General features: G+C 39.4%; 2 protein-coding genes across 9 annotated transcripts in view; both read right to left on the bottom strand.

The window, feature by feature from the left end:
• Positions 1-11,294, bottom strand: part of LOC116692165 (microtubule-associated protein RP/EB family member 1) — a 23,510-nt gene extending 12,216 nt beyond the window's left edge. For 2 of the 5 annotated variants that reach the window (XR_004332643.1, XM_032520252.1), the window contains exons 1-3: positions 11,042-11,283; positions 8,228-8,358; positions 4,836-4,981 (exon numbers count right to left, since the gene is read on the bottom strand). Coding sequence is in view for 4 of the 5 variants with exons in the window: in XM_032520252.1 (XP_032376143.1) it covers positions 4,836-4,981; positions 8,228-8,348 (267 nt within the window). In the remaining variant the exon portion in view is untranslated. Of the gene's footprint in view, positions 1-4,835; positions 4,982-8,227; positions 8,362-11,031 lie in introns of all 5 variants that reach the window. The other 3 variants (XM_032520254.1, XM_032520255.1, XM_032520253.1) reach the window with 3 other exon arrangements.
• A 1,255-nt stretch (positions 11,295-12,549) lies between these two features.
• Positions 12,550-23,890, bottom strand: part of LOC116692137 (uncharacterized) — a 25,435-nt gene continuing 14,094 nt past the window's right edge. For all 4 annotated transcript variants that reach the window (XM_032520176.1, XM_032520178.1, XM_032520177.1 and 1 more), the window contains 13 exons: positions 22,989-23,504; positions 22,024-22,068; positions 21,347-21,426; positions 20,204-20,316; positions 19,903-20,086; positions 18,776-18,860; positions 18,502-18,647; positions 17,661-17,751; positions 16,298-16,446; positions 16,044-16,129; positions 15,767-15,836; positions 14,281-14,402; positions 12,550-13,813 (listed from right to left, as the gene is read on the bottom strand). In XM_032520176.1, coding sequence (XP_032376067.1) covers positions 13,585-13,813; positions 14,281-14,402; positions 15,767-15,836; positions 16,044-16,129; positions 16,298-16,446; positions 17,661-17,751; positions 18,502-18,647; positions 18,776-18,860; positions 19,903-20,086; positions 20,204-20,316; positions 21,347-21,426; positions 22,024-22,068; positions 22,989-23,504 — 1,916 coding nt within the window. In that variant the 3' untranslated portion in view covers positions 12,550-13,584. The remainder of the gene's footprint in view (positions 13,814-14,280; positions 14,403-15,766; positions 15,837-16,043; positions 16,130-16,297; positions 16,447-17,660; positions 17,752-18,501; positions 18,648-18,775; positions 18,861-19,902; positions 20,087-20,203; positions 20,317-21,346; positions 21,427-22,023; positions 22,069-22,988; positions 23,505-23,890) is intronic.

The raw sequence follows: 23,890 nt of genomic DNA, 5'->3' as shown, positions 1-23,890 counted from the left end.
GGGGTAAGACGAAGGATTTGGATTCAGCCTAAGGACCAGGATGTTTAGACCGCTGTCTGCCTGGTAGCTTCAGTTGATGTCAGTGTGCACCACTGTTGGTATGGTTACTACATTATCACTGTCACTACAGCTCAGGGGTCTTATTTCTAAAACTGAGTAGGTTCCTTATTAAAAGTGGACATACAGCCAAAAGGTAATACGCCCCCCAAAAGAAACTACCTACAAGTGTGCATACTTGAATCAGCCTCTTATCCCGCCCTGTACACGGCCATTTTTAACCATAAATAGTCAATGCAAAGCACCTTGTGAATGCTCAAGGAAGACCCAAGACTAGGTGGAAGGATTATATCTCCAACCTGACCTGGGAACACTTCGGGATCCCCCAGTCGGAGCTGGTTGGAGCTGCTGCCCCCGCGACCCGACACCGGATAAGTGGACGAAGATGGATGGGTATATTACATCAAAACAAGTTATAGTTTTGATGTAATATAATACTCAATACTTGAAAATATTACTAAGTAATTATTATTCCCACATTTATTGTCTGCAGTCTGAGTTCAGTTCACCTCCTCACCATGTGCGTTGCCAGTTCCCATTGTCTCCGAAATGTGTGTACACATGGGTCAGAGTTTGCGTAGAGAATCGCACTGTCTCCCGTCAAGTTTGTATTTTATAAATCACAACCTTTGCGTGAGAAGTGGTCACGCGTATACTAGGAAATGGGGAAAGGACTTGAGCTTTCTGGAAGGCTACTAAGAAGATTTTTACTGACCTGCTTGAATAAAATCATGAACTAACAATGTATGTACTATTAAGAACGCTTGGCTCAGATGTCTCAGTAATGGAACATACAATAACAGAATGCAGGCCGGGATCAAAGCCACAGTGAGGGGAAACAAACATCAGTATAACAGAAAAGAGACATCAGTAGTAAATCCAATTACTCAGCGAGTAAGGAAGCTGACATTAGACAATTAACAAATTATGAACAATGGCAAAGTTTTCAATGGCGGGATTTATAACCCTGGACAGCTCTGAATACAAACGAGATACTCTACACTTTTTGAAGTGTCTGTTATGAGTGGACTCCACTCATTTCAAACAGAGCACAAGTCTAGAGTCATGACTTCACACTAATGGACAGCAGGAAGGAAGTTGAAACATGAATAAATGATGGTAGTCTTGTCAATAGTACTTCAAGCTGCTACATGTTCAGTCTGAAAACAAATGCTGACCTAGCTGGATCTGCCCTGCCCGTTATGATCTTTGTTGGCAATATCAAGACATTAAAAAGCATGACGGTTTTATAGCCAAAATCATATGTAGTTGTTAAAATGTCTGCTGGAAAAATACGGCGGATAAATAAATTCATGTATAGCATTACATTATATAACTATATATATATATAAAAAAAAAAATCAAAGTCCAGTTCTGAGTTCATATTCATCTGCACCAATGAGACTGTCTTCTCTCGAGACAGTGTTTTACTTAAGGATTTCTCATTTCATAATTGTTTTATCTGGAACATGGATTATAGGTTAGTTTTTTTATGTTTTAATCAATGTTAAATGTAGGATATATATACGTAGTATATATCATATATAATAATATGAGATATATATATATATATACCATATACATATCACACACACACACACCCAAACAACACACACACACACATCACATACATATACACATATACATACACACACACACAAAACCGTTCAAAGTTTGGGGTCACCCAAACAATTTTGTGTTTTCTGAAAAGTCACACTTATTTCCCCAATACGTTGTGAAGAACAGAAAATAGAGTCAAGACATATGACAAGGTTAGAAATAATGACTTGTTTTGAAATAAGATTTTTTTTACATCAAACTTTGCTTTGTCAAAGAATCTCCATTTGCAGCAATTACAGCATTGCAGACCTTGGCATTCTAGCTGTTAATTTGTTGAGGTAATTGGAGAAATTGCAACCCACGCTTTCAGAAGCAGCTCCACAAGTTGGATTGGTTGGATGGGCACTTCTTGCGTACCATACCTGCGCTGGCCACTCCATTACGATAGAATACCAGCTGCCGCTTCTGCTCTAAAATAGTCTTGGACATTTGGAGGTGTGTTAGGGTCATTGTCCTGTTGTAGGATGAAAATGGCTCCATCAAGCGCTGTCCACTGGGTATGGCATGGCGTTGCAAAATGGAGTGATAGCCTTCCTTATTCAGAATCCCTTTACCCTGTACAAATCTTCCACCTACCAGCACCAAAGCAACCCCAGACCATCATATTACCTCCACCTGCTTCAAGATGGGTCAGGCATTCTTCAGCATCTTTTCTTTGTTCGCGTTCCACAAACGTTCTTCTTTGTGATCCAAACACCTCAAACATTGGATATCCTCCACAACACTTTTTTCCAGTCTTCCTCTGTCCAATGTCTGTGTTCTTTTGCCCATCTTAATCTTTTCTTTATTGGCCAGTCTCAGATATGGCTTTTTCTTGCCACTATGCCCTGAAGCCCAGAATCCGCAGCCGCCTCTCACTGTAGATGTTGACACTGGTGTTTTGCGGGTACTATTTAATGAAGATGCCAGTTGGGGACCTGTGAGGCGTCTGTTTCTCAAACTAGAGACTCTAATGTACTTAGCTTCTTGCTCAGTTGTGCAACGCGGCCTCCACTTCTTTTTCTACTCTGGTTAGAGCCTGTTTGTGCTGTCCTCTGAAGGGAGTAGTACACACCGTTGTAGGAAATCTTCAATTTCTTAGCAATGTCTCGCATAGAATGCCTTCACTTCTAAGGACAAGAATAGACTGTTGAGTTTCAGATGAAAGTTCTCTTTTTCTGGCCATTTGAGCGTTAATTGACCCCACAAAGTGATGCTCCAGAAACTCAATCTGCTCAAAGGAAGGTCAGTTTTGTAGCTTCTGTAAAGACCTAAACTGTTTCAGATGTGTGAACATGATTGCACAAGGGTTTTCTAATCACCATTAGCCTTCTGACCAATGAGAAACACATTGTACCATTAGAACACTGGAGTGATAGTTGCTGGAAAGGGCCTCTATACACCTATGTAGATAATGCACCAAAACCAGACATTTGCAGTAGAATAGTCATTTACACATTAGCAATGTAGTAGAGGTCTTTCTTCAAAGTTAAGACTAGTTTAAAGTTATCTTCATTGAAAAGTACAGTGCTTTTCCTCCAAAAATAAGGACATTTCAATCTGACCCCAAACTTTTGAACGGTAGTGTATATATATTAAAAAGGATAGGAAACAGTTTTCATCTCATCCACTAAGCCAAAATGTGTATGTTATCAATACTTAGCTCTTTCTGCTTTCCAACTGCGTTGCGAGGTATAGGTGCTTAGCTGAGAGCTTCATAAGATTTATTTATTTGATTAGGACAATGCACATTAATCCAAATTTCTGCAAATGCGTTAGTGTTAGCCAGTTGGGTAATTTTTCAACTGTAGTCCTAGTTACCCATGAATGCATGTCTTTATGGCGGGAGGAAACAGGAGCACCCGGAGGAAACCCACGCAAACACAGGGAGAACATGCAGACTCCAGTCAGGCCCTGCCCGGACCGGGGATCCAGCTCTGCCCGGACCGGGGATCGAACTGTGCAGTGCCAGCCCGCTGTGAGGCAGAAGTGCTAACCACTGAGCCACCGTGCTGCCGGTCATAGGTGTCATGGAGAAAGCTGAAGTTTATGTTTGCTGCTCTACATCTGTCAGTTAGATTTGACTTTATATATTACATATTATATATTATTACCTTCACTCCACTTGTTAGATCACGTTTCATTCCAGAATTCTGTTGATTTGTGTTTGTCGCTGTGTGCTCGTGGTGGGAATAATGTAAACAGAAAGCGGCGTGTCTGAAATGCAATGCGTCATGATGTAGGTCCACTTAAAGACCAGGCTGATGTTGAAGTCCCTTTAGTGGACAGAATGTGTAACAACAACAACAACCACATGCTTATAGTGGCATTGACGATGCATAAGCCGGAGCAGTGGCGTACATATTAACAGGCTGCATTTGAGCATTCAATGAAAAAAAAAAACTGAATAATAACTTTCTGTTATGGAGGAAGACTGACAGCTCTAGTTTGAACAGTGTCTTTCACTGACATGTAATGGGTTAGATCTATGTATTTTCTATTTTCTAATTGTAATTTCCCCATTGGGGATTAATAAACAGATTAAAAATTAAATTAAAAATTAATTATCTTGGTTGGAGGGTTGGCCTGCAGCCGCTTTTATGTGAGGGCTATCATGCTAGCAGCCAAAAGTAATTTTAAGGAGATATCCATCCCGTCTTATGCTGATCTGGGATTTTGCTCCGGTGTAACAGCAATCAAGTTTCCCATTTAGGATAATAAAGTGACTGAAGTGAATAGACTTCATTTTTCTTTTTTTCTCCAAAATCAAATACGATATGCCAATACGACAAAATAAAAAAGGACATGAATTCATTTGGCCCCTAAGTCACAAATATAGTATTATGTTCTTATTCATTTTAAACATGGTAACAATTGTAGCTACAGTGAGTTGTTCAGATCAGGAGATGCAGGTGACAGGTGCGCATCATGTTGGAGGCGAACCTCACACACAGTGGTAGCATCACAGCTGCTATCACTGTTGCTCACGGCATTGACAGGTATCAGACTGTACGAACGCTTTGCCCGAGGGGCTGCGAGTTTTAAAATACAGTAATAAAGTTTAAAACTCAGGAGCAAGGTCAACGAACAACAAAACATGCAATTGTGTTTGTAGAACACATCTTGTAATTTAAAGCGGACAAGTACATGATGTGCACTGGGTGCGTGTTGTTACTTACTTTGTCGACTCCCATCTTTTTGAAGGAAACCTGCAGAAGCTTGAAGTTATGGATGTATTCATGCTCCAGCTTGGCACCAAATTTAACTTTCTTCAGAGGCACAGAGTTGGGAAAGAGCATGTCCATGAACTGGCAGTAGGCAGCACCTGTACAATTAAAATGATCCACAATAAATAACCCTAGTGTCCAATATAGTCAAATTGTTACAAGAACGGAGTGTATGCTTGTGTGTTTAAAATCAGGAGATGCCTAAAAACAAGAACATGTAGAGTAAGAGAGAAACAGAAAAGGATAACAATAGAGCTCTCTTCACCTTCGAGTGCGGACAGAAGAAACATGGCTTTACTTCAAACATTGATGGCTCACTCACACTTTAGCTCTTTAAAAAACAAACCCCTTTCTTCTGTACTGTTGGCCAGCAAACAGCTGCTGAGGGTTGAATGGAGGACCCATTGCAAAACACACTCCATCCCAAAACTCCTTTAATACTCGTATAATCTGAACTAAATTCAGTTCATATACAGTACATATAAAGGCTGAAATTCCTAATAGAATTGTTTGGTCTTGTAACTTCTTTGCTTCTTCTTACTGTTTGTGTTAACACAACGATAGACAAATAATACATTTTCTAGAGTGGGATCTAGGGCTGGGCAACATAGAGAAAATCAGATATTGCAATGTTCTTGTGCTAATACCTTGATGTCGATATAGTGGCAATATAGGGTTGACAATGGTGCTTTCACAAAATATCTTCACAATGAGATTTAAGATAAATAATCTTCAGTAATGTGGATATAATGACTAAGTAGTCAAAGGCAAAAATAATAGAACAGCTAGAACAGTCTGCTAAGTTCAGAAAATGACATCACTTTACTGTAATGCAGCCTTTAAAACCACGAAAAGACACCACTTAAGCCATATTAAGATTTCCAAAATCTAAGACGATATCTAGTCTCATATCACAATATAAATAGATATATTGCCCAGGCTTAGTGAGATCAATAAAAAGTCGAGCAGGTACTATGTAATGGAAAAAGGCTGCAAAAAAACTACGAAGGTAAGGTAACCAAAGACACAGTAGGTGATTTACGGCATACCGACGGCAACAAATTACCCCATCATCTTAACACAGTCAGCTGAATTAATATCTACAGCAAACATACAGTATATTTATGACATTTCCTGACCTTAATTTCACAAAATTTAATTCAAGACATTTTAAGACTATGAAAGGCCTGTGGGAACCAAGGTTATGTGTAAGTGACGTGTTCCAGGATTTAGCCAACAGACTAAAGAAGACAGACATGAAGAGGTGTTTTGAACTTTGGTTCAAGTAAAGTGGCGAACTTGTTAAAGCCAATCGACTCACGGTCGTGACAAATAGGACCTGCACGATAAATAGTTATAAAATTGCAATCTCAATTCACCTCTGTTCACGATTTGTAAATAACTTCAATTTTTTTCCCATTACTTTCTCATTTAATTTCTCAAGCCGACTGCGTCACAAAGCTACTACTTCCTCTATGTTTGCAGGCTTGTGGTGATGACCTATTAGGTGCCAAAAAAAAAATCTCTTTGTTTGGCCTGGTTTTCTTTTTTCCATCAGTTGCTTCACTTTAATGATTCTCACTTTGTCATTTATAAATGGCGTAAAATATTTTGTAGCTCATGCAACAACAAATACTTGTATTCATCTACACATTAACTTAGACAAAGTTATAATCATATGGAAGGAAGGCTATACGTTCAGTTAATTTATTATATAAATATCTGGAAAGAAGTAGAAACTAAAATTCTTCCCTTGCTTCTGGTAAGCGGCTGTAGCTGACAAACAGAGGTTGTCGTTTGGGTACGGGGGACGCGAGAGCATAGCCAGCATTAAGCTGTGAAGTCATGTCTGGCAATGCAAGACTAGCATCTAGCTAACACTGACGTTGTGGGAGATTGGCTGCAGCATTCCCAACCTGGCAACCTCTGTGAACTTGGAGTCTGGGGAGGAGGAGCTGGTGGAACGGCCCTCCAGTATTTTGGATTTGGACTGGCGTAACCATTTTAAAACGCTTGCCGTCAGTATTACATATGGCACCTTTAAAGTGTTTATCGTTAAAGCATGTAAACATGTTTTTGTAATAACACAAAATACAAGTATGATCCTGAAAATGCCAGGGTTTCCCGCAACACTTTTCCGCCTTAACAACACACGCCTGCAGCCTTAACCAAGTCCTGTTTGAGTGGCTGTAGGCTAATGTACAGTCTGTAGGAAATAAGGTAGCAGCGAGATGTCAACATACCACTAATCACAACAGAAAGAGCATCTGCCGGCGGTGAGTGTAACTGTCGTTGATTCACATTTAAAAAAGGGATATACCACCATTTTACTGTCGTTTGGGTTGGAGTTTGTCAACAAATGAGCGGGCAGCTGGGGCATGGCCGGGATTTTCCGAGGCTTTCTTGAAATTAAATAAATGATGTAGTTCATGCATACTGTCTGCTTTGAGTGAGTGAAGCTACGGGCTGAGCTCTGTTATCTCAGGCAAAGTGGAAGACAGCGTGTCACGGAGGATAATGGGAGAAATGCCCATAAAACTTTTATAGTACTTTTTTTTTTCTTTAAAATTGTTTAATGAGCTTAAAATTGCACATAGCAACTGTTTTTTGAAAAGCTAGTTATTTCTAAATTATAACATTTTATATTTAGTCAATTATTGTAGTACAGAGTCTGATTACCCCACAACTCTGATTTTTTTGTTGTTGTGTTTTTTTGTCAAAGGACTTTAAGTTTCATATCTTTGTATTGTTTTACATTTTATTTATCAGAACTTCAATATATTTTGATGTTCTGTTGTGAAAATAAAACAAAATTATTTTAGTGAGAACTCAAAAATAACTACAAATAACTTATGTTAGGGAAATCTGTTTTGTTACGTGTTTCTGGATTTTTTTTAAATATATATTTGCATCGGTCTTAAAAATCCTTTGTTGTCGGGCTCTACTCTAATCCATTTGCTATAAAGAATCAGACCTTCTAAGACATTTAACATGAGTACAATGTGTGCAGTTAGCTTACCTTGAGTTACAATCTTAAACTTTCCGTGCAAGATTAAAGTTTTCCTAGTTTATCTTTGACAAAAGACAATGTGGCTCATGTGATGAAAACAGAAGCTTCAGTGTTTTCTCTCTCTCACATAGTCAACATATTAATCATCATCAGCTGCGACTGGCCTACTGTTCCACAACACCAGCACAATCACACAGTCATACAACATAGCACACATGCTTACCCTAATCCCGAAACTGTTTCAAGGGGTCAGAAATGAAACAGTCCAGAAATGAAACATATGTGGTCCTCCCACTAATAGATAAAAACTTGAAAATAAAGAGACAGTGCTTACCTGTACACAGCATTTCTATTTTGGTGAGGTTCATCTGTAGAGAGTCATTGATCCAGACCAACATGTCATGACGACTTAAGTTGTCACTGGTCACTGAAGTCGAGTACACGTTTACAGCCATCGTCGGTCACCTGCTGACAGAGCAGAGAACAAGTGTGAGAAAAATGTGTAAGATGACTGGTTTACCTGTTAAACTCAAACTGATCACAGCCAGATGTGTCAGCACATAGTGGCTGAGAGCTCATGCACCCTTTACCTTGTGTCATCATTACGAGGAATCTTGAACAATAAACTGGTCTGTAAATAACATGACTAGTTATAATTCACCAGCTTTTCAAATGTGAGCATTTGCTGCTTTTCCTTGTCTCATACATACAAAAAATCATTACTGCATAGTATCGCAATATTTTCAGTGGTAATGCTAGATCGACATACAGGCGCCAGGTATGGAGCTTTTATTATAGATTATATATGTGTTTTCATTTTGCAGCAATACAATTGAATTGAGATGATCAAAGAGAAATGTTTCTTTCTAGATAAAACAGATGTTGACAAAGTTTCCTTTTGGGGACGCCATTTAAAATTGGGAAAAATTAGAAGTTTATAAAGGTTATGAATTGGAATATGTTTTAAATCACAATAATATCGTATTGTGGCATAAGTATCGTGATATCGTATCGGGAGGCGTCTGGTGAGCTCCTAATAAAGATCATCCACAGTCCCTGCTGGGGCTCATGGTCAGGTTAGACTAGACCAGTTATTTCCTCAGCAACTGAAAGTAGGGCTGGGGGATATGGAGAAAATCAAATATAATTATTTTGACCAAAGACCTTGATAATGAAATTGTAGGGTTGACTATTGATGCTCTCACAAAATATTTACAGAATGAGATTTTGGATAAATAACCTTATAGGAATAAAAGTTCTCATCAGATGTAGTTTTCATTTTCTTAAATAGAGGGGTTTGTTCATATACAGTGCTGCTCATTAGTTTATAGACCCCTGCTAAAGTTGAATAATAATAAAAAGAAAATCATCTGTGGAAATTGTAAAAAAAAAAAAAAAAGTAATTCAAAATGAAATCGTTAACAGGGTGAATCAAGATCGCGACTTTATAACGATTAATCGTGCAGGTCTAGTGCCCAGCATAAGTGAATAAACCCATGCTAATGTTGATTAACAAGAGGAATAAAAAAAAAAATTATCTTTTGGAAATTGATCTTAATGCCTTTATTTAAAAATAGGAAAAATCCAAACTTTAAGGACACCAATTTTCATTGTGAATGAATAGTGTATCTTAAATAAATTAATGTTCTTCCTAAAAATACAGAGGGCATATGTTTACACCCCCCCTTGTTAAATTCCCATAGAGGCAGGCAGATGGTTATTATTAAAGGCCAGTTATTTCATGGATCAGGATACTATGCATCCTTATAAAGTTCCCTTGGCCTTTGGAATTAAAATAGACCCCCCCCAACCCAACCCAACCCCCACATCATCACATACCCTTCACCATACCTAGAGATAGGCATGGGGAACTTTCCATAAGATCATCTCTCAGCGCAAATCAAACCATCTATTAAGCTGACTGAAATAACACCATGCCAATCTGTAGGTATGGTGAAGGGTATGTGATGATGGGGGGGTATTTTAATACCAAAGGAACTTTATCAGGATGCATAGTATCCTGAGCCATGATTTTTTTTTATTCTTCTTTTTAGTCAACTTTGGCATGGGTTCATGAGCACCACTGTATCGTTCATAGCCTGATTTATACATGTTATTCATAAAACACGGGTGAGGATGTATTAAGCCTGTTGACAGTGTTTTCTCAGTGTTTATGGAGGATAAAAAAGAGAAGTCCAAAATTACCTCTGTAAAAAGCTTTGACACAAATATGTCAACAAAATGAAACAAGAATTGGGAACCTGGCTTTATCCAACGTTCACTTTAAGATGTCTCATTTGCATATTTAGCTAAACATACAATTTCAGAAAAATTCGTTCTACAAGAAGAATTGTCTTAATGTAACGGGGGAATTTTCATGGTGATGTATGTTAGTTAAACTGTGTTCCCTATTCACTTGTAGTGTCTTCCCTTAATCGAGGAAATATTCAACCAATTTATTATCGTCTATAATTGCCAATAATAATAAAAAAAATAACCATTTGTTGCCGCTCTTCTCACTGACATGCCGGATTAAAGCGAGTAACGGTTACAAGTAACTATAGTAACGGTCCGCTAAATGAAGCAGGGCCCCTAAATTAAGCAAAAACTTGTAAGCTATCGGTCGCGGCAGTTGACCAGCTAACTTAGCTCTCACTTAGCATTACGGCTACCCATAAGGATATGAAAAGTTAACCCAAAAAGCTACCACCTCACAACTGATTGAATTAATAGCCAATTTGCTTGTATTAACAACGAACATGTAGCGTTAACTTAGCCTTTCTGTCACCGGCTAAACTCGACCACCTGCTAATGTGAGTCAGTTTATATCGCAGACATTGAGGAGTCTTCCCCGCCCTGAACTCACACAGCACCCCACTAGCTTGAATTAGCTAGCTAGCTAGCTCGTCACTGCAACAGTATCAGACCTCTTAGGCACTGGCTTTGTCCGCATTTCAGCAGTTAGCTAGCTACGGAAGCGGGCTACCTATATTGGAAGCCTCGCCCTAGCTGTTTCACTTGGGAAGCAGATATCACAAGCTAGCTAGCATCCTAGCTAACACAGTTTAGCCGCCTTCTCCAACAGCCGCCTTTCACATGCCGGCTAATAACGCTTTGCGTTTCAGCCGTTACACCTACTTAACGTTACCTGGAGTGGATTGGCTTCCTCAGATCTTGGACACGATGCTTTAATTATTTTTCTTGGGTGCAAGTCGGTGTCATAAAAAACGCTATCTGTAATTGTTTCGACGGTATAGACACTTCTCCTTTTTCCTCTCTTCTTCTTGGCAGCTAACGTTCACCCAACCGGCAGCGGAAGAACCGATTTGTTGACGTCAGAACGGAACGGGAAACGCCTATACGGAACCACGTCGTGATGCTTTTCTTTTGCGTTATACGTGAAAAATGATTTTTTTTAATTCATTTTAAATAACAGAAGTGCATAAACAGTATGTTCACACATAAACAAGACAAGGCATTTTGGGGGCTGTTGGTGTGTTAGGCAGGATTTTAAAAATACTGAGGTCTTAAATGAAAAAAACAATTTTGGATTTTCATATTTATTCAGTTTACCAATAACATATTTGTAGATCTCATTTTCACTTCTTCACCTCGGAGTCCTCAATGGTAGGTACCAACCTTAACAACAGATAACTGTAATAAAGAGGCCATCCCTGGGATCATTGTGAGATGTATTTCTTTTATTGGTTTTGTCATCAGTTCCAAGTAAAACATTATCCTTATTTGCATTCTATCACTTACCCAAACACATGTCCCACCATTAAAAAAATTATCAATTAAAACAAGAGTAAAAGTATCTGGTACAGTACAAAGATGACAGGTTGGATACTTTGGTTTTCCCTCCACACATTTAGATTTAACATTCGCACCTTCATACTTCTGAATCCATCCCCCTGGTTTTATGTGCAAAAATAGTGTACAGCGCACTTAAAATGTTCATGATACAATCATCAGTCAGAAGCGATCACAGTACTCTGTACTAACACTCTATACAATAATCAGTCAATTAGGCCAAGTGGTGCATCAGTGGTCTAGGAACATCACATAAAACATAAAACAAAAGTAAATTAAAGGGATAGTGTAGACTTTTTGTAAGTCCTTACCAGCAGTAGATGGCGGTCGGCATGCTAATTTGATTTTGGTATTTTAAAGGGTTAGTTCGGTCACACAATAATATAAACTAACTGACTGATGGAGGCAGTGGTAGAGCAGCTACTCCCATCGTGTTCTGCGAGGTAAAATGACTGTTTTTGTCAAAGGAGTCTGGTGGAAGAGAGAAGAGATAACAGCTCCAGGTCCCCGCCGTAAAGAGTAGGTTAAACTGAAAATATTCTAAATATACTGTGTGCGTATATATATATATATATATATATATATATATATTATTATCATACATTTAAACCATAAGATGTTTTAAGTGTGTAAAACGTGTTGAGCTGCTGCCCCCGTCCACAGCAGGACATTACTTAGCTTCTGTGTTGGTACTCCTAACTGCTTCACTTCGTGCCGACCCCCCCCCCCCCCATCTACTGTAGCTAACACACTGACTGTGGAGAAGTAGCTCATTCAACCACACTTCAAAACATCTGAACTATCCCTATAAGGCAATAACAATAAAACAATAAACATTTAAAGAAAGTATCACTTGACATTTAATCATTTCATTTTAGTTCCCCTGATGAAGAAAAGAAACTTGTACCAATACCTTTTAACATCAAATGAGCTGCTGATCAGAAAATGGATAAGATAGTGTGTGGATTGGTTCTTCCTTTGCGTGAAAACAATGAATGATATAATAATATTTAATGAGGTTTAATGCCTCTATATATGTCACAACATCCACTGTTTCTTTAAAGTAAATACAGGTGATTAATATAAGGCTACATGTAGCTGTTATCACCTGTATGGCCTTTCTTATTTTATTAGCACCACAAACACTATTGTGTCCATCAGAAAGACACACAAACACACACACACACAGTAAAACAACAAAGATACAAATAAAAAAACAAAAGGATGAAAAAAACAAAAAGTTTAAAAATGCATAAAAAGATTCCTGATTCCTATGATAGCGCGCTACAAAAACCTTGCATCTTCTCAAATATCTGAATACAAAATAATGCTAGTTGGGCATTTCTCCAGGAAGCATGATGAGGACGACACAGTAAAGTACCAAGGCAGCTCTCAGTTTAACATGATTTACACTTTAAAAAAAATTACAAATGTTGTGGTTTGTGACTTCTCACAATCACCATGTAAAGATTATTTGTATTTATTTAAAAATGGTTAAAAATCTCAGGGATATATGCAATATTTTGACCCATATATAACCTGAGGATATGTGATGAATATTCTTGTGAAATACTAACGATACAAACAAATAGTTTAGATGATGACTGGAGGAAATCCCCATGGAACCATGTGGAGGATGGAGCATAGTTGGAGGCCAACGTGACTGTCGGCTGTGCAGACAAACAGCATATGTGACATGATCCAAGAGACTGGAGTGCATAGCTGACAAAATGTCCCTGTGGCAGTGGTCCACAACAGCCCGTCTGTGAGCTGGACTGCAAAGTTAATTCCTGCTCCACCGAGGTCTCATACAAAGTGTGATGTTAAAAAAAACACAACCTCCACACAAACACACGTCCCAAATATTCCCAACCTCCCCTATCTCAGTTGCTGCAGTTCTGGAGAGGCAGGGGAGGACGGGGAGGTGGAGGAGGAGGAGGTGGAGGACATGGTTAAAGGAGGCAGCTCCTCACAGGCAAAATAGTCCTTGAGGGGAGCGAAAAGGTGACGGATGACCGGCACACTCCACGCCTTCCCCAGCACCTTCTGCCTCTGCTGCCGGTTCATGTTCCTCACGTCGGTGTAATGTTTGGGGAAACCAAAGATCCTGGTGAAGAATAAAGGAGAAGGCACACACGGGTTATACAGTATACGCATCTCTGCTCCAGGTAACAGTGACAGTAAACGGAATAGTACTAGGTTTTGGCCAGACATTTGAAGCCACCTTGAGTTCTAAGATATTGCAATTCTTTATATTTTTCGGAAGTTTTATAAACCTAATAATAAATGGAAAAACATAATGAAAATACTCATTAGTTGCAGATATAGTTACATTTAAGAAATAGGGTGAGGTGGGGGTCAGCGTGTCACTGGGACACTATGTGAAAACAATTTTTCTTTCTTCTGTTGAAATGCCATGATGCAATTTGCTGATGTGCCACACAAATTCTGTATACCTGTATTTTTTTAATGTTAGAATGAGTTTTTTTTAAATTTATTATTCATTTTTTTATATGGTACACAATTCTTTTTTACTACATCTACAAGATACAGCACCCACGCACGCAAACCTACTTTTCCAGTTCTGTGATCCAGAGGATGTCCCCCTTGCCGTTGTGGAAGACTGGAAGCAGAGAACAGCTTTTGCCCTGCTTCAGAGAGTTTGGATTGGTGGTTATCGTCCTCACCTTGTTGACCTGGAATAGAAACAGAGTGAGAGATTATTCATACCTTAACCACCAAGGAATTAAGGATGGGAAAAAATAAAAAAAATAATCGAAAATGGTAGGTTTTGTGATTTTTTCTTTATCAAGGATTTTTTTTACCAATCATTCACCTAGATATGTTCTGTTTTTACGGTACCGCCGCCGCCGACTACATCATATCCTTCTTCAGGAAAACAGAGCAAAAGCAGAAAATGCAGATGTTCTTCTTTACAAAGTAAATATCGGACTGACTGACATGTGATGTAATCCTTAGAGAACATTTAGGTTTTACAAATGTCTCATGCTGTATTGTCTCTAGAAGCATTTTATTCTACTTTTACTTTGTTAAAGAAGGAAAAGTAAAAGTAATAAAAGCAACACTCAATACTATCGAATCACAATACTTCTAGATTTGCAATAAATGAATATCGCAATACAAATCCAATCGGTCGCCTGTGTATCAGGAAAGAATAAAAGCATATCGTCCCAGCCCTAATTGTATCATACAGTGCTCAGCATAAGTGTATCTACTACTATGCAATTAAAAAAGTAAAACTTTATCAGGATGTATAGTAGCCTGATCCATTAAATAACTGGCCTTTAGTAACAAAAACCTGCCTGCCTCTATGGGAATTTAACATGGGGGGTGTATACTCATGCCCCCTGTATTTTAAGAAAGAACATTTATTTATTTACGATACATTATTCATTAATAAAGAAAAGTGGTGTCCTTAAAAGTTGGAGTTTTCCTCATTTTTGAATTAAGCCATTCAGATCAATTTACTAAAGATGTTTATTCCTCTTTTTAGTCAACTTTAGCATGGGTGTATTCACTTATGCTGGGCACTAGACCTGCACGATTAATTGATATAAAATCGTGATACCGAGTCACCCTGTTCCTGATTTCATTTTTAATTACTTTTTTTTTTTTTTTTTTAATGACTTTGATTCTCATTTAATTTTACGAGCCGACTGCATCACAAACGCTACCACTCTCTGTTGTGAGTTTTAAACATAGACTGTATGAAATTGGTTTTAAAGCGCTGTGATGGTCTCCCTTCTCCTCATTGGAGCCTCTCTGTTTACAGGCTGGTTGTGATGAGCAATATGCTATTGGTGCCAAAAATAAAATGTTTGGTACTGCCGATTTATTTTGTTTTGTCATGGTATAAAAAAAATTGTGCCAGAGAATCGTGATACCAATTCTAAGCCAAAAAATAGTGATTCATATTTTTTCCAGAATCGTGCAGGCCTTGTGAGCACTGTAATTGTTTTTAGAAATAAAGGCACATTAGGCAACTTGGAGGGACTATAAATAATTGAATAAAAGTGAACCAGCAGACTCAGTCACTGACCCTGGCTTCTCTGCCGATCTCCAAGCAGTCCTGGAGATCCAGCTTGTCATTCTGGGATGCTATAATGGGCCTGATGGGAGATAAACAGCAAACACAGCTAACATAAAACAAGTTGGAATTTCAAATTAAACCTGCATCTTAAACATTACACGTATTGATGAAATTGGATGGTTGATCATTGAACCAATACACTGATCCAGAACATATTACACCAGTCAAAAACCATTAGTGTTGAGTAATTTAACCCTTTGAATTCATGTCTGTTTGAGCGCCTCACCTGCTCATTCCCGGGATGTTTCCCCAGAAGTAACGCCGTCTGTGAGCAGGGCTGACTTTGACGGCATCCACCAGCACCGGGTTGCACTGTCAAAAAATTAGACAGGACGTTGGTGAGAGAAAACAGCAGAGCAACAAGGAAAGGAGGAAGGGGTAGAAAAACAGGGAGGGAGAGAAGAGAAGAGAAAAACACAAAAGGATAAAAAAAGAGAGGACCCCTTAAGGTAAAACCAAAGAGAAGTTGAAGGGGCGAACCTCGAGGAAGCGGCAGATGTTGACTCGGTCGTGAGTGTTCATGAAGACCACGTTCTCAAACAGCCAGAAGAACGGCCGGGGGTCTTCCTCTTTGGGCTTCAACAGCGTAAGGAGGCGATAGAACTCAAAGAACAGCCTGCCAGTGCCCTCTGCCCAAGAGAGGAGGGAATTGCAGCAAAGAAAAACATCTTCATACTAGTCTCTAACACTAATACACACAATCTGAGTCATAGTTGTGTATTATAGAGAGGCAAAGTCCCTCCCCTTCCAGTGGGACCTTATTTTTATACATATGTACTGTAGTAAACAGGGAGAGTTTGAATTGAGCCATGAATAACACATAATCTTTGCCCATTTAAAAGATACTTTGGAAGAGAAGAGAGTGTAAGCTCGTTGTAGGTTTGTAGTAGTACCGCTCCATTCTGTCTCGCCCAATTGACGTTTGCTTGCTGCTCGGCATGATTGCTAGCACATGGAACGTTATTTTACCGGATGTTTTTTATCCACCGTCTTTTTATCGGCCGAGAAGTGTGACATCTGGCAAGATCCGTTGCTTGTGTGAGTAAATTTACATCCTGGTACCAAACGCACATACTTTGAAATGTGTAGTGTTTCTAATTGTGTATTTTAACAGTTTTAATACAAACCCAGACTTTCCTGACTTGCAAAATAATCTTTGAATTGGCCAATATCATGTGTGTAATTATGGCTCAATTCAAGCCGCATTTGTCTCCCCCCCATATACTATCGTACATATTTTTTCCGATATAAGGTTCCATGGTGGTCTACCGGACGGGGAGGGACTTCACCTCTCTTTTGCCTAGTAGGTTTTCACAAACTAAGGGTTTGCCTTGTATTTTGGTTAATAACCTTCGCAATAAATAAACAAAAGTCAAGAATCACGGACATAAAACTTAAATTTACAATTAAAATGGAAAGTTGGGCAATGTAGTTCACAGTATGAATAATATGTATAATTTATGAAAACATGTGTGTTAGCAATCATGCCGAGCAGCAAGCAAACGTCAATCGGGCGAGCATGTTAGTTAGCAGTAATTAGCCTGTGCCTATGTTAATGTTAACTAGCTAGCATGTTAGCAGTAATTAGCCTGTGTCTATATTAATATTAACTAGCATGTTAGTTAGCAGTAAGTAGCCTGTGCTTATGTTAATGTTAACTAGCATGATGGTTAGCAGCAATTAGCCTGTGCCTATGTTATCTCCTAACATATACCCACATACACCACTGTCTTCCTAATAAAAATTTTGGAAAAAAGAAAAAAAAAAAAAAAAAAAAAAAAAAAAACACCTGTGTGGTGTTCAGAGGCTTGGAAGCTGAGAGGTGTTAATCACAGTTCCGTACCATAGAGGCCTTTTCTGAGTGGGTTGACAATGGAGAGGTCGTTGCAGGGACTGCCACCGATCAGCAGGTCAAACGGACCCCACTGCTCGATCTGGATTGTCAAAGAGGAACAAGGAGCTGGTTCAGTTCAGTCCTAAGCCACATGTCATTTCAGCTCAGGGAGGAAAGAGCAACTCCTTCTTCTTCTAAATAACACAGTAGAACTTCTCCTGCTGAAGAAAAGCCCAGCCACATGGTTTTCATTGTATTACAAAGAGTGCACTTAGGTTTCAAGTATAATTATTTTATATAAAAATAACAAGGCTTGCGCAACACATAACGATTTGACACTGAAGAAGTCTTCATGTTCCTTATGATCTTAGCAAGGGTTATGTTAAGGCAAACAGTTAACGTTTTTTGCCAAATAAACAAAAAGCATGCTGAAATTAGCAATGTGCAGTACCAAAACGTGGGAGCGTGCCTATGTTCCCACATTTCAAGTCAAGATTTTTCTTAAAATCAGGCCTTATGTTCTTAGATTTCGTTTCTCATAAATTCGGTATCCAATTTTATCCCCCTAACCTTAACAAAATCTTGTGGGAGGATAGGGCTTAAATTGAACGGAAATGTAGGAAAACAAGACCTAATTTTGAAAATATCCTAGAAATGTGGGAACCTAGGGCCTAATTTTCAGTAAAAAACAAATTCTTGGAAATGTGGGACCACTGGGCTGTGAGAACATAGGGCCAACCCCCCAAAATGCATTCAACTGAACCAAAAACCATGACGCCAAAACTATGAATTTTTTAAACCATTCCACGCCCAGGGTGTAAGGATGTGGATGAATGGAATCAGAACATACGTGTTCCTCGGTGATGAACCGGACGTCACCAACGTGGATGATCTTCCCATCGTGGCCAACAGTCGCCACAGCAATCGAATCCTCGCAAATCTCCGAGGCAACATATTTCTCTACTTTAAAGCCGAGATCCTTCAGCACCAGGTAGCCTGAAGAAACACACGCAGACATATGCCTGTAAGCCTCTGACAGACCTCAAAAATAACCAGGAAGAAAGCGGTAGAATTAGTATTTGTTAGGTCACAGCAGTCTAGAAGAGCAGGGGTGGTGTTCTCACCTGTTGCTATGCCATCAAACAGTGAGAGAACTCGGATTGGTCTGCGCTGGTTTGCAGGGATGGACGGATAAACACGGTGAGGCTCCTACAAGGAAAAAACAACAACTATGTAGTAACTGAGATTCCTCATAAGGAGAAACTTGTATTTGTATGATGTATTGTGTGTATTTGTGTTGGACTTTAGCCTTCAAAGCAAATTGCCCCTCAGGGACGTTAAAGTTCTTAAATCTTAGAAAATAAAAAAAGGAAGGAAAGTTTGTGTTCATAAGATTAAGATCCTTTTTTGTGCAATTGAGTTTTTAGTGAATTTTATTTTGAAATTTCAATGCTTAAGTTTGTATACAATAGATGCTCCTCATCTATACAGTATTTGTTATGTTCAAAGACAGAGGTCTGGTACTCAACGCTGCTGCATGTTGCTCCCCCCCCCCCCTTTCATGTCTTCAGCTGGCCTGTCAAAATAAAAGGCCTAAAATGCCCAAAGAATAATCTTTGAAAAAAAATGAAGAAAAAAAACATTACTTATCTGTTCTTCCTGTCGCCCCCATGAGGAATTGTAAGTAATGAATACTGTCAGCACGTACTTTGACTTACATTACCTTGCGATACATTACACAGTATTACAGTTTATTGGAAAATAGCATTTACTGTTTATCAGACCCCAGATGAGACAAGAAGCTAACGCTGCGGTCCCTACACACTGTTTTCAGGTAATGTTAATTTTTCACGTTCAACAACCCCCTCCAGTGTTTCTAGGGTGAGTTTTCCTGAACACCGTGGGGGGGAGGGCCACAACATCATGACCACCAACAAAACTCTGTTCTTGTTTGGGCCTTAACTTATATTATTCGGCTTAATAATAAAAAATATTATACTTCATATTCGGCAGCGATGCCACAACACACCGAACTGCTTTGCTCGCATCTTTCTCCGCCGCCACTACGGCTAGCAATCGACCTTAATGTCATCGTTCTCAGCCACTCCCTCTGCTCTGATTGGACCGGTAAAGATTTACCGGTTTACGTAAGCTTACGTAACCACGTATAGATTTAATTTTTTTAAATAAAGAAATTTGTTTGAATTTCCAGTTATGAAAGTAGTTAAAAAATGATCTGTTGATCACTCACAAACTCCATGGCGCTGTTGTTGGCAAACAAGTCCTGAACACGGACGCTCCAGTCCTCTCTGGGGATCAGAGCACCGTGGGGGCGATGAGGCTGACACAAGTAGCAGATCCACGGGTCCAGCAGCTTCAGGGCATCAAACGTCCCCTGACCAACAAGGATGTTGAGACAGTCTGTGCAATAACATCTGCAAATGTAGAGGAAGAGACGAGGAGAACAGAGATAGAATAGCAATTATAACAAATGAAAGAAAATGGACCTTGATGCTTAATTAAAAAGTAGAGAAAGAGTTAAAGAGACAAACCTGCAGCAGCTATCGTTGCCACACAGTATGACCTCCAGTCCATAGCAGCAGATGGTACAGTAGGACTGATATCCATCGTCATCATAACGATACAGAGTTTCTGTCAAGTTATTCTACAGGGACACAGACGGCACCACAGTTTAACAGACTTACAGCGAAGGAGGAAACACACTGTTGAGCTTGAAGGGATAGTTCAGATCAAGAGTGGTTGTGTGAGCTACTTCTTCATAGTCCGTGTGTTAGCTACAGTAAAAGTAGTAATTTGATGACAGTAGAGATACCATCCACAGCATGACGTTCCTTAGCTTCCTGGTTGTCCTGCCTGCTTCTCCACACTGGGGGCGTGCCGCCCCCCCATCTATTGTAGCTAACACAATGACTAAGGAGTAAGTAGTAGTTTTTTCTTTTTCTGGGTCAAAATGTAAAAAGAATTCCAACGTTTTGGTCGTCTTTGACTTACTTGCAATACAATACACAGTATTACAGTTTATTGGAAAATAGCATTTACTGTTTATCAGACCCCAGATGAGACAAGAAGCTAACGTAAGCGAACACTGCGGTCCCTACACACGTTAATTCTTCGCGTTCAAACGTTCCCTGACCGACAAGGATGGTACGACAGTCTGTGCAACAACATCTGCAAATGTAGAGGAAGAGACGAGGAGGAAGTTTCTGTCAATATATTTCAGCGCTTTTTTGACGGGGTTTTTAACGCTTTTGCCATGTTTTTGTCACTTGTCTTGACGTTTCTGAAGATTGTCCTAACGTTTTTGTCATTTTTTCCGAAGTTTTTGTCACTTTTCCTGGCGTTTTTCTAAATCATTTTTGACACGTTTTTCCTATGTTTTTCAACGTTCTATTATCAATTTTCTTTCAAATGCTATAAAATTGAATGTAACACTCAAATTCAATGAACTCAGTAAACTGAATATTTATTCAAATTTATTTCAAATGTTTCTTTTAAAATATGGTAGAACCCCCCACCCCCTGACATTTCTGATATAGAAACCTTTTGAAAATGGGTCAGATTTGACTGTGAGGACGCCAGGAGGGTTAATAGTTTCCAAACACATTCACAGTGCACTGAGGAATCCTGTTGGTCCCTGCTAGGTGTGACATAAAGAGAAGAGGATGATTCCTTACTTTACACTCCAAGCAGAGGCTTCCTTTAAACAGAGGGTGTGATATCTCAACGTCTTCAGTTCCACAACACAAACAGAAGCCTGCAGACAAACCACAAACATGGATACAAATGGGGAAATTATCTAGAAGCCAAGGCATCCATCCATCCATCCATCCATCCATCCATCCATCTCGTCTGCTTATCTGGTATTGGGCTGTGGGGCAGCAGCTCCAGCAGAGGACCCAAAACTTCCCTTTCCCGAGCCACATCAACCAGCTCCGACTGAGGGATCCTGAGGTGTTCCCAGGCCAGGTTGGAGATATAATCCCTCCACCTATTCCTGGGTCTTCCCCGAGGCCTCCTCCCAGTTGGACGCGCCTGGACCACCTCCCTAGGGAGGCCCCCAGGAGGCATCCTTACCAGATGCCCAAACCACCTCAACTGGCTCCTTTCGACGTGAAGGAGCAGCGGATAAGCGGACGAAGATGGATGGATAAATGGATAAAACAGTATACTTTTTTTTATTTTTTTAAACAAACTTACAAATCATTTAAAAATTTTAAGATTCACTGGAGGATTAGCATTTCTTAAAATGCTATGCACATGTAAAGCACACAACCACTCATCACCCAACTGCTAATTTCACCACTACAAAATCAAATATTTATGCATAAAAGGCAATGAATTTTACACTCACCTTCAATGTCCAGGTTCATGTCCATGATCCTACGAATAGTCTCTTCTGCAAGTAGAGAAACAGCAAAGTAGTATGACTTTAAAGTATAATTCTAACATTGTTCATTATTTCTTATTTGTCATTGTGTTTTCTTTCGAAGGAACATTTTACTTGAAATCCAGCCAGTTGCACAGGCTGTTCTTTGTTCTCACAAAGTGAATATTTACACATTACTAAATTAAAACATTTTGCACCACACAAACTAGTTCTTACGTAGAGTTGTGACCTAGTAACTGCACCCGGTAACCAACTGAGAAAGCGCACAACCCATTTTTTGGTTGGGAAAATCTTGCGCATTAAAATGAATGTTTTTATCAATGGAGTCTGGTGGCTTTGAAGAGAGCTGCAATGGCGTATGTATGACACTCCGATTTGTATACCATTATTAGAATGTTATCAAGAGCTTCAGCTTCAGTTCCCCGTCATTAAAAGCTGTCTGACAGTAAGGTTAAGGGGTGAAAATGTTCTAAATATAGCGTCCACTTAAACTGATATAGATACTTTTAGTGTGTAAAATGTGTTGACCTGCTGCCCCGTCCACAGCAGGACATTACTCAACTATTGTGTTGGTATTCCTGCCTGCTTCTCCAAACTGGGAGTGTGCCAACCCCCCCCACCCCTACTGTAGCTAACACACTGACTGTAGAGAAGTGGCTCATACAACCACACTATAAAAACATCTGAACTATCCCTTTGCATTTTGAAGTTACAACCTAATTTAGGGAATCAATTGTGAAACAAGCGTGTGGTTAAGTTGTTCTCAAAAAACACTTCATACATAGAATGCCAGTATACATCCACTCACTAAACTTGTGAACCATTTTCTGATTTGATTCATCATTTGAAAATTCTAAATTACTCAGATTGGAGTTAACTCTTTATTCAAATACAAGTTTGAATGATAAAATTAAAATTCTGTTTGGTACCTCTGAGTTTTTGGTCCGGCTGGGTGTAATTGCTGGTCGTCTGTTGGACCTTATTGTAAGATTTGGTGTAGGTCCTTCTCTTTTGCGGCACAAAGTCTGGTGACATGTCATCCTCAAATCCATCAGATAGACTGTTTTTCTTCTTTTGAAGCTTCCCTCCCTTAAGCTTTCCTTTCCCCACTCCTTTGACCTTCTCCCACCCTCTTCCCCAGTCATCTCTCTCTCCCTCCCATCCTTCCATCTCTTGTTTCCCCATCTCTGCTGCAAATCCTACTCTGGATCCCTTCCCCTTCGTGGTTCCTTTAGGAGAGTCACATTCTTCTTCCCATGCTTCCCATGTTTTTCCACCGCCAACTCTTTGAGACGACAACCTTTTAAGACAGATCGACACTTCCTTCAGTTCAAGGTTGCTCTTGCTGCTCATCAAGGTGGAGGATTGGATAGGGGGATGAGAGGAGTTGGTCTTCAGGAAGAGTTTCTGCCTCACTTTTGGTCTTTTGTTTGTTTTGGTAGCACCTGGACGGGAGACAATCACATATGTAAGCATCAGATATTTTAACACGGTTAAACAGTTAAAGTCATGTACAAAGGGGGTTGTGCATGTATAATAAGACCTGGATACAGTGTTCGAGGCAGGCCAGGCTATGAGAGCAAATGTTTGTTTTATTTAAGTCAAAAAAGTTCACTTTTACATATTAGATTAGCGGCTGATAACTGCTGCAATATGTGGACATGATCCCACTCCCCTCATATACTGATAGACTCTCCTCTTCTTCCTCACGCCTGCCTCCATCTTGTTATCTGCAATATTATAATGTCCACCTGCACTGCTGACTGTTACTATATTTAATTCAGTACATATCCAGCTGTAAATCTTGCTCACAATACTTATCTATATTTTA

The sequence above is a fragment of the Etheostoma spectabile genome, chromosome 7 (genome assembly GCF_008692095.1).
Source record: "Etheostoma spectabile isolate EspeVRDwgs_2016 chromosome 7, UIUC_Espe_1.0, whole genome shotgun sequence".
NCBI classification, from domain to species: domain Eukaryota; kingdom Metazoa; phylum Chordata; class Actinopteri; order Perciformes; family Percidae; genus Etheostoma; species Etheostoma spectabile.
The sequence above is the reverse complement of the archived record's forward strand: the minus strand, read 5'-3'. Positions and strand labels throughout refer to the sequence as shown.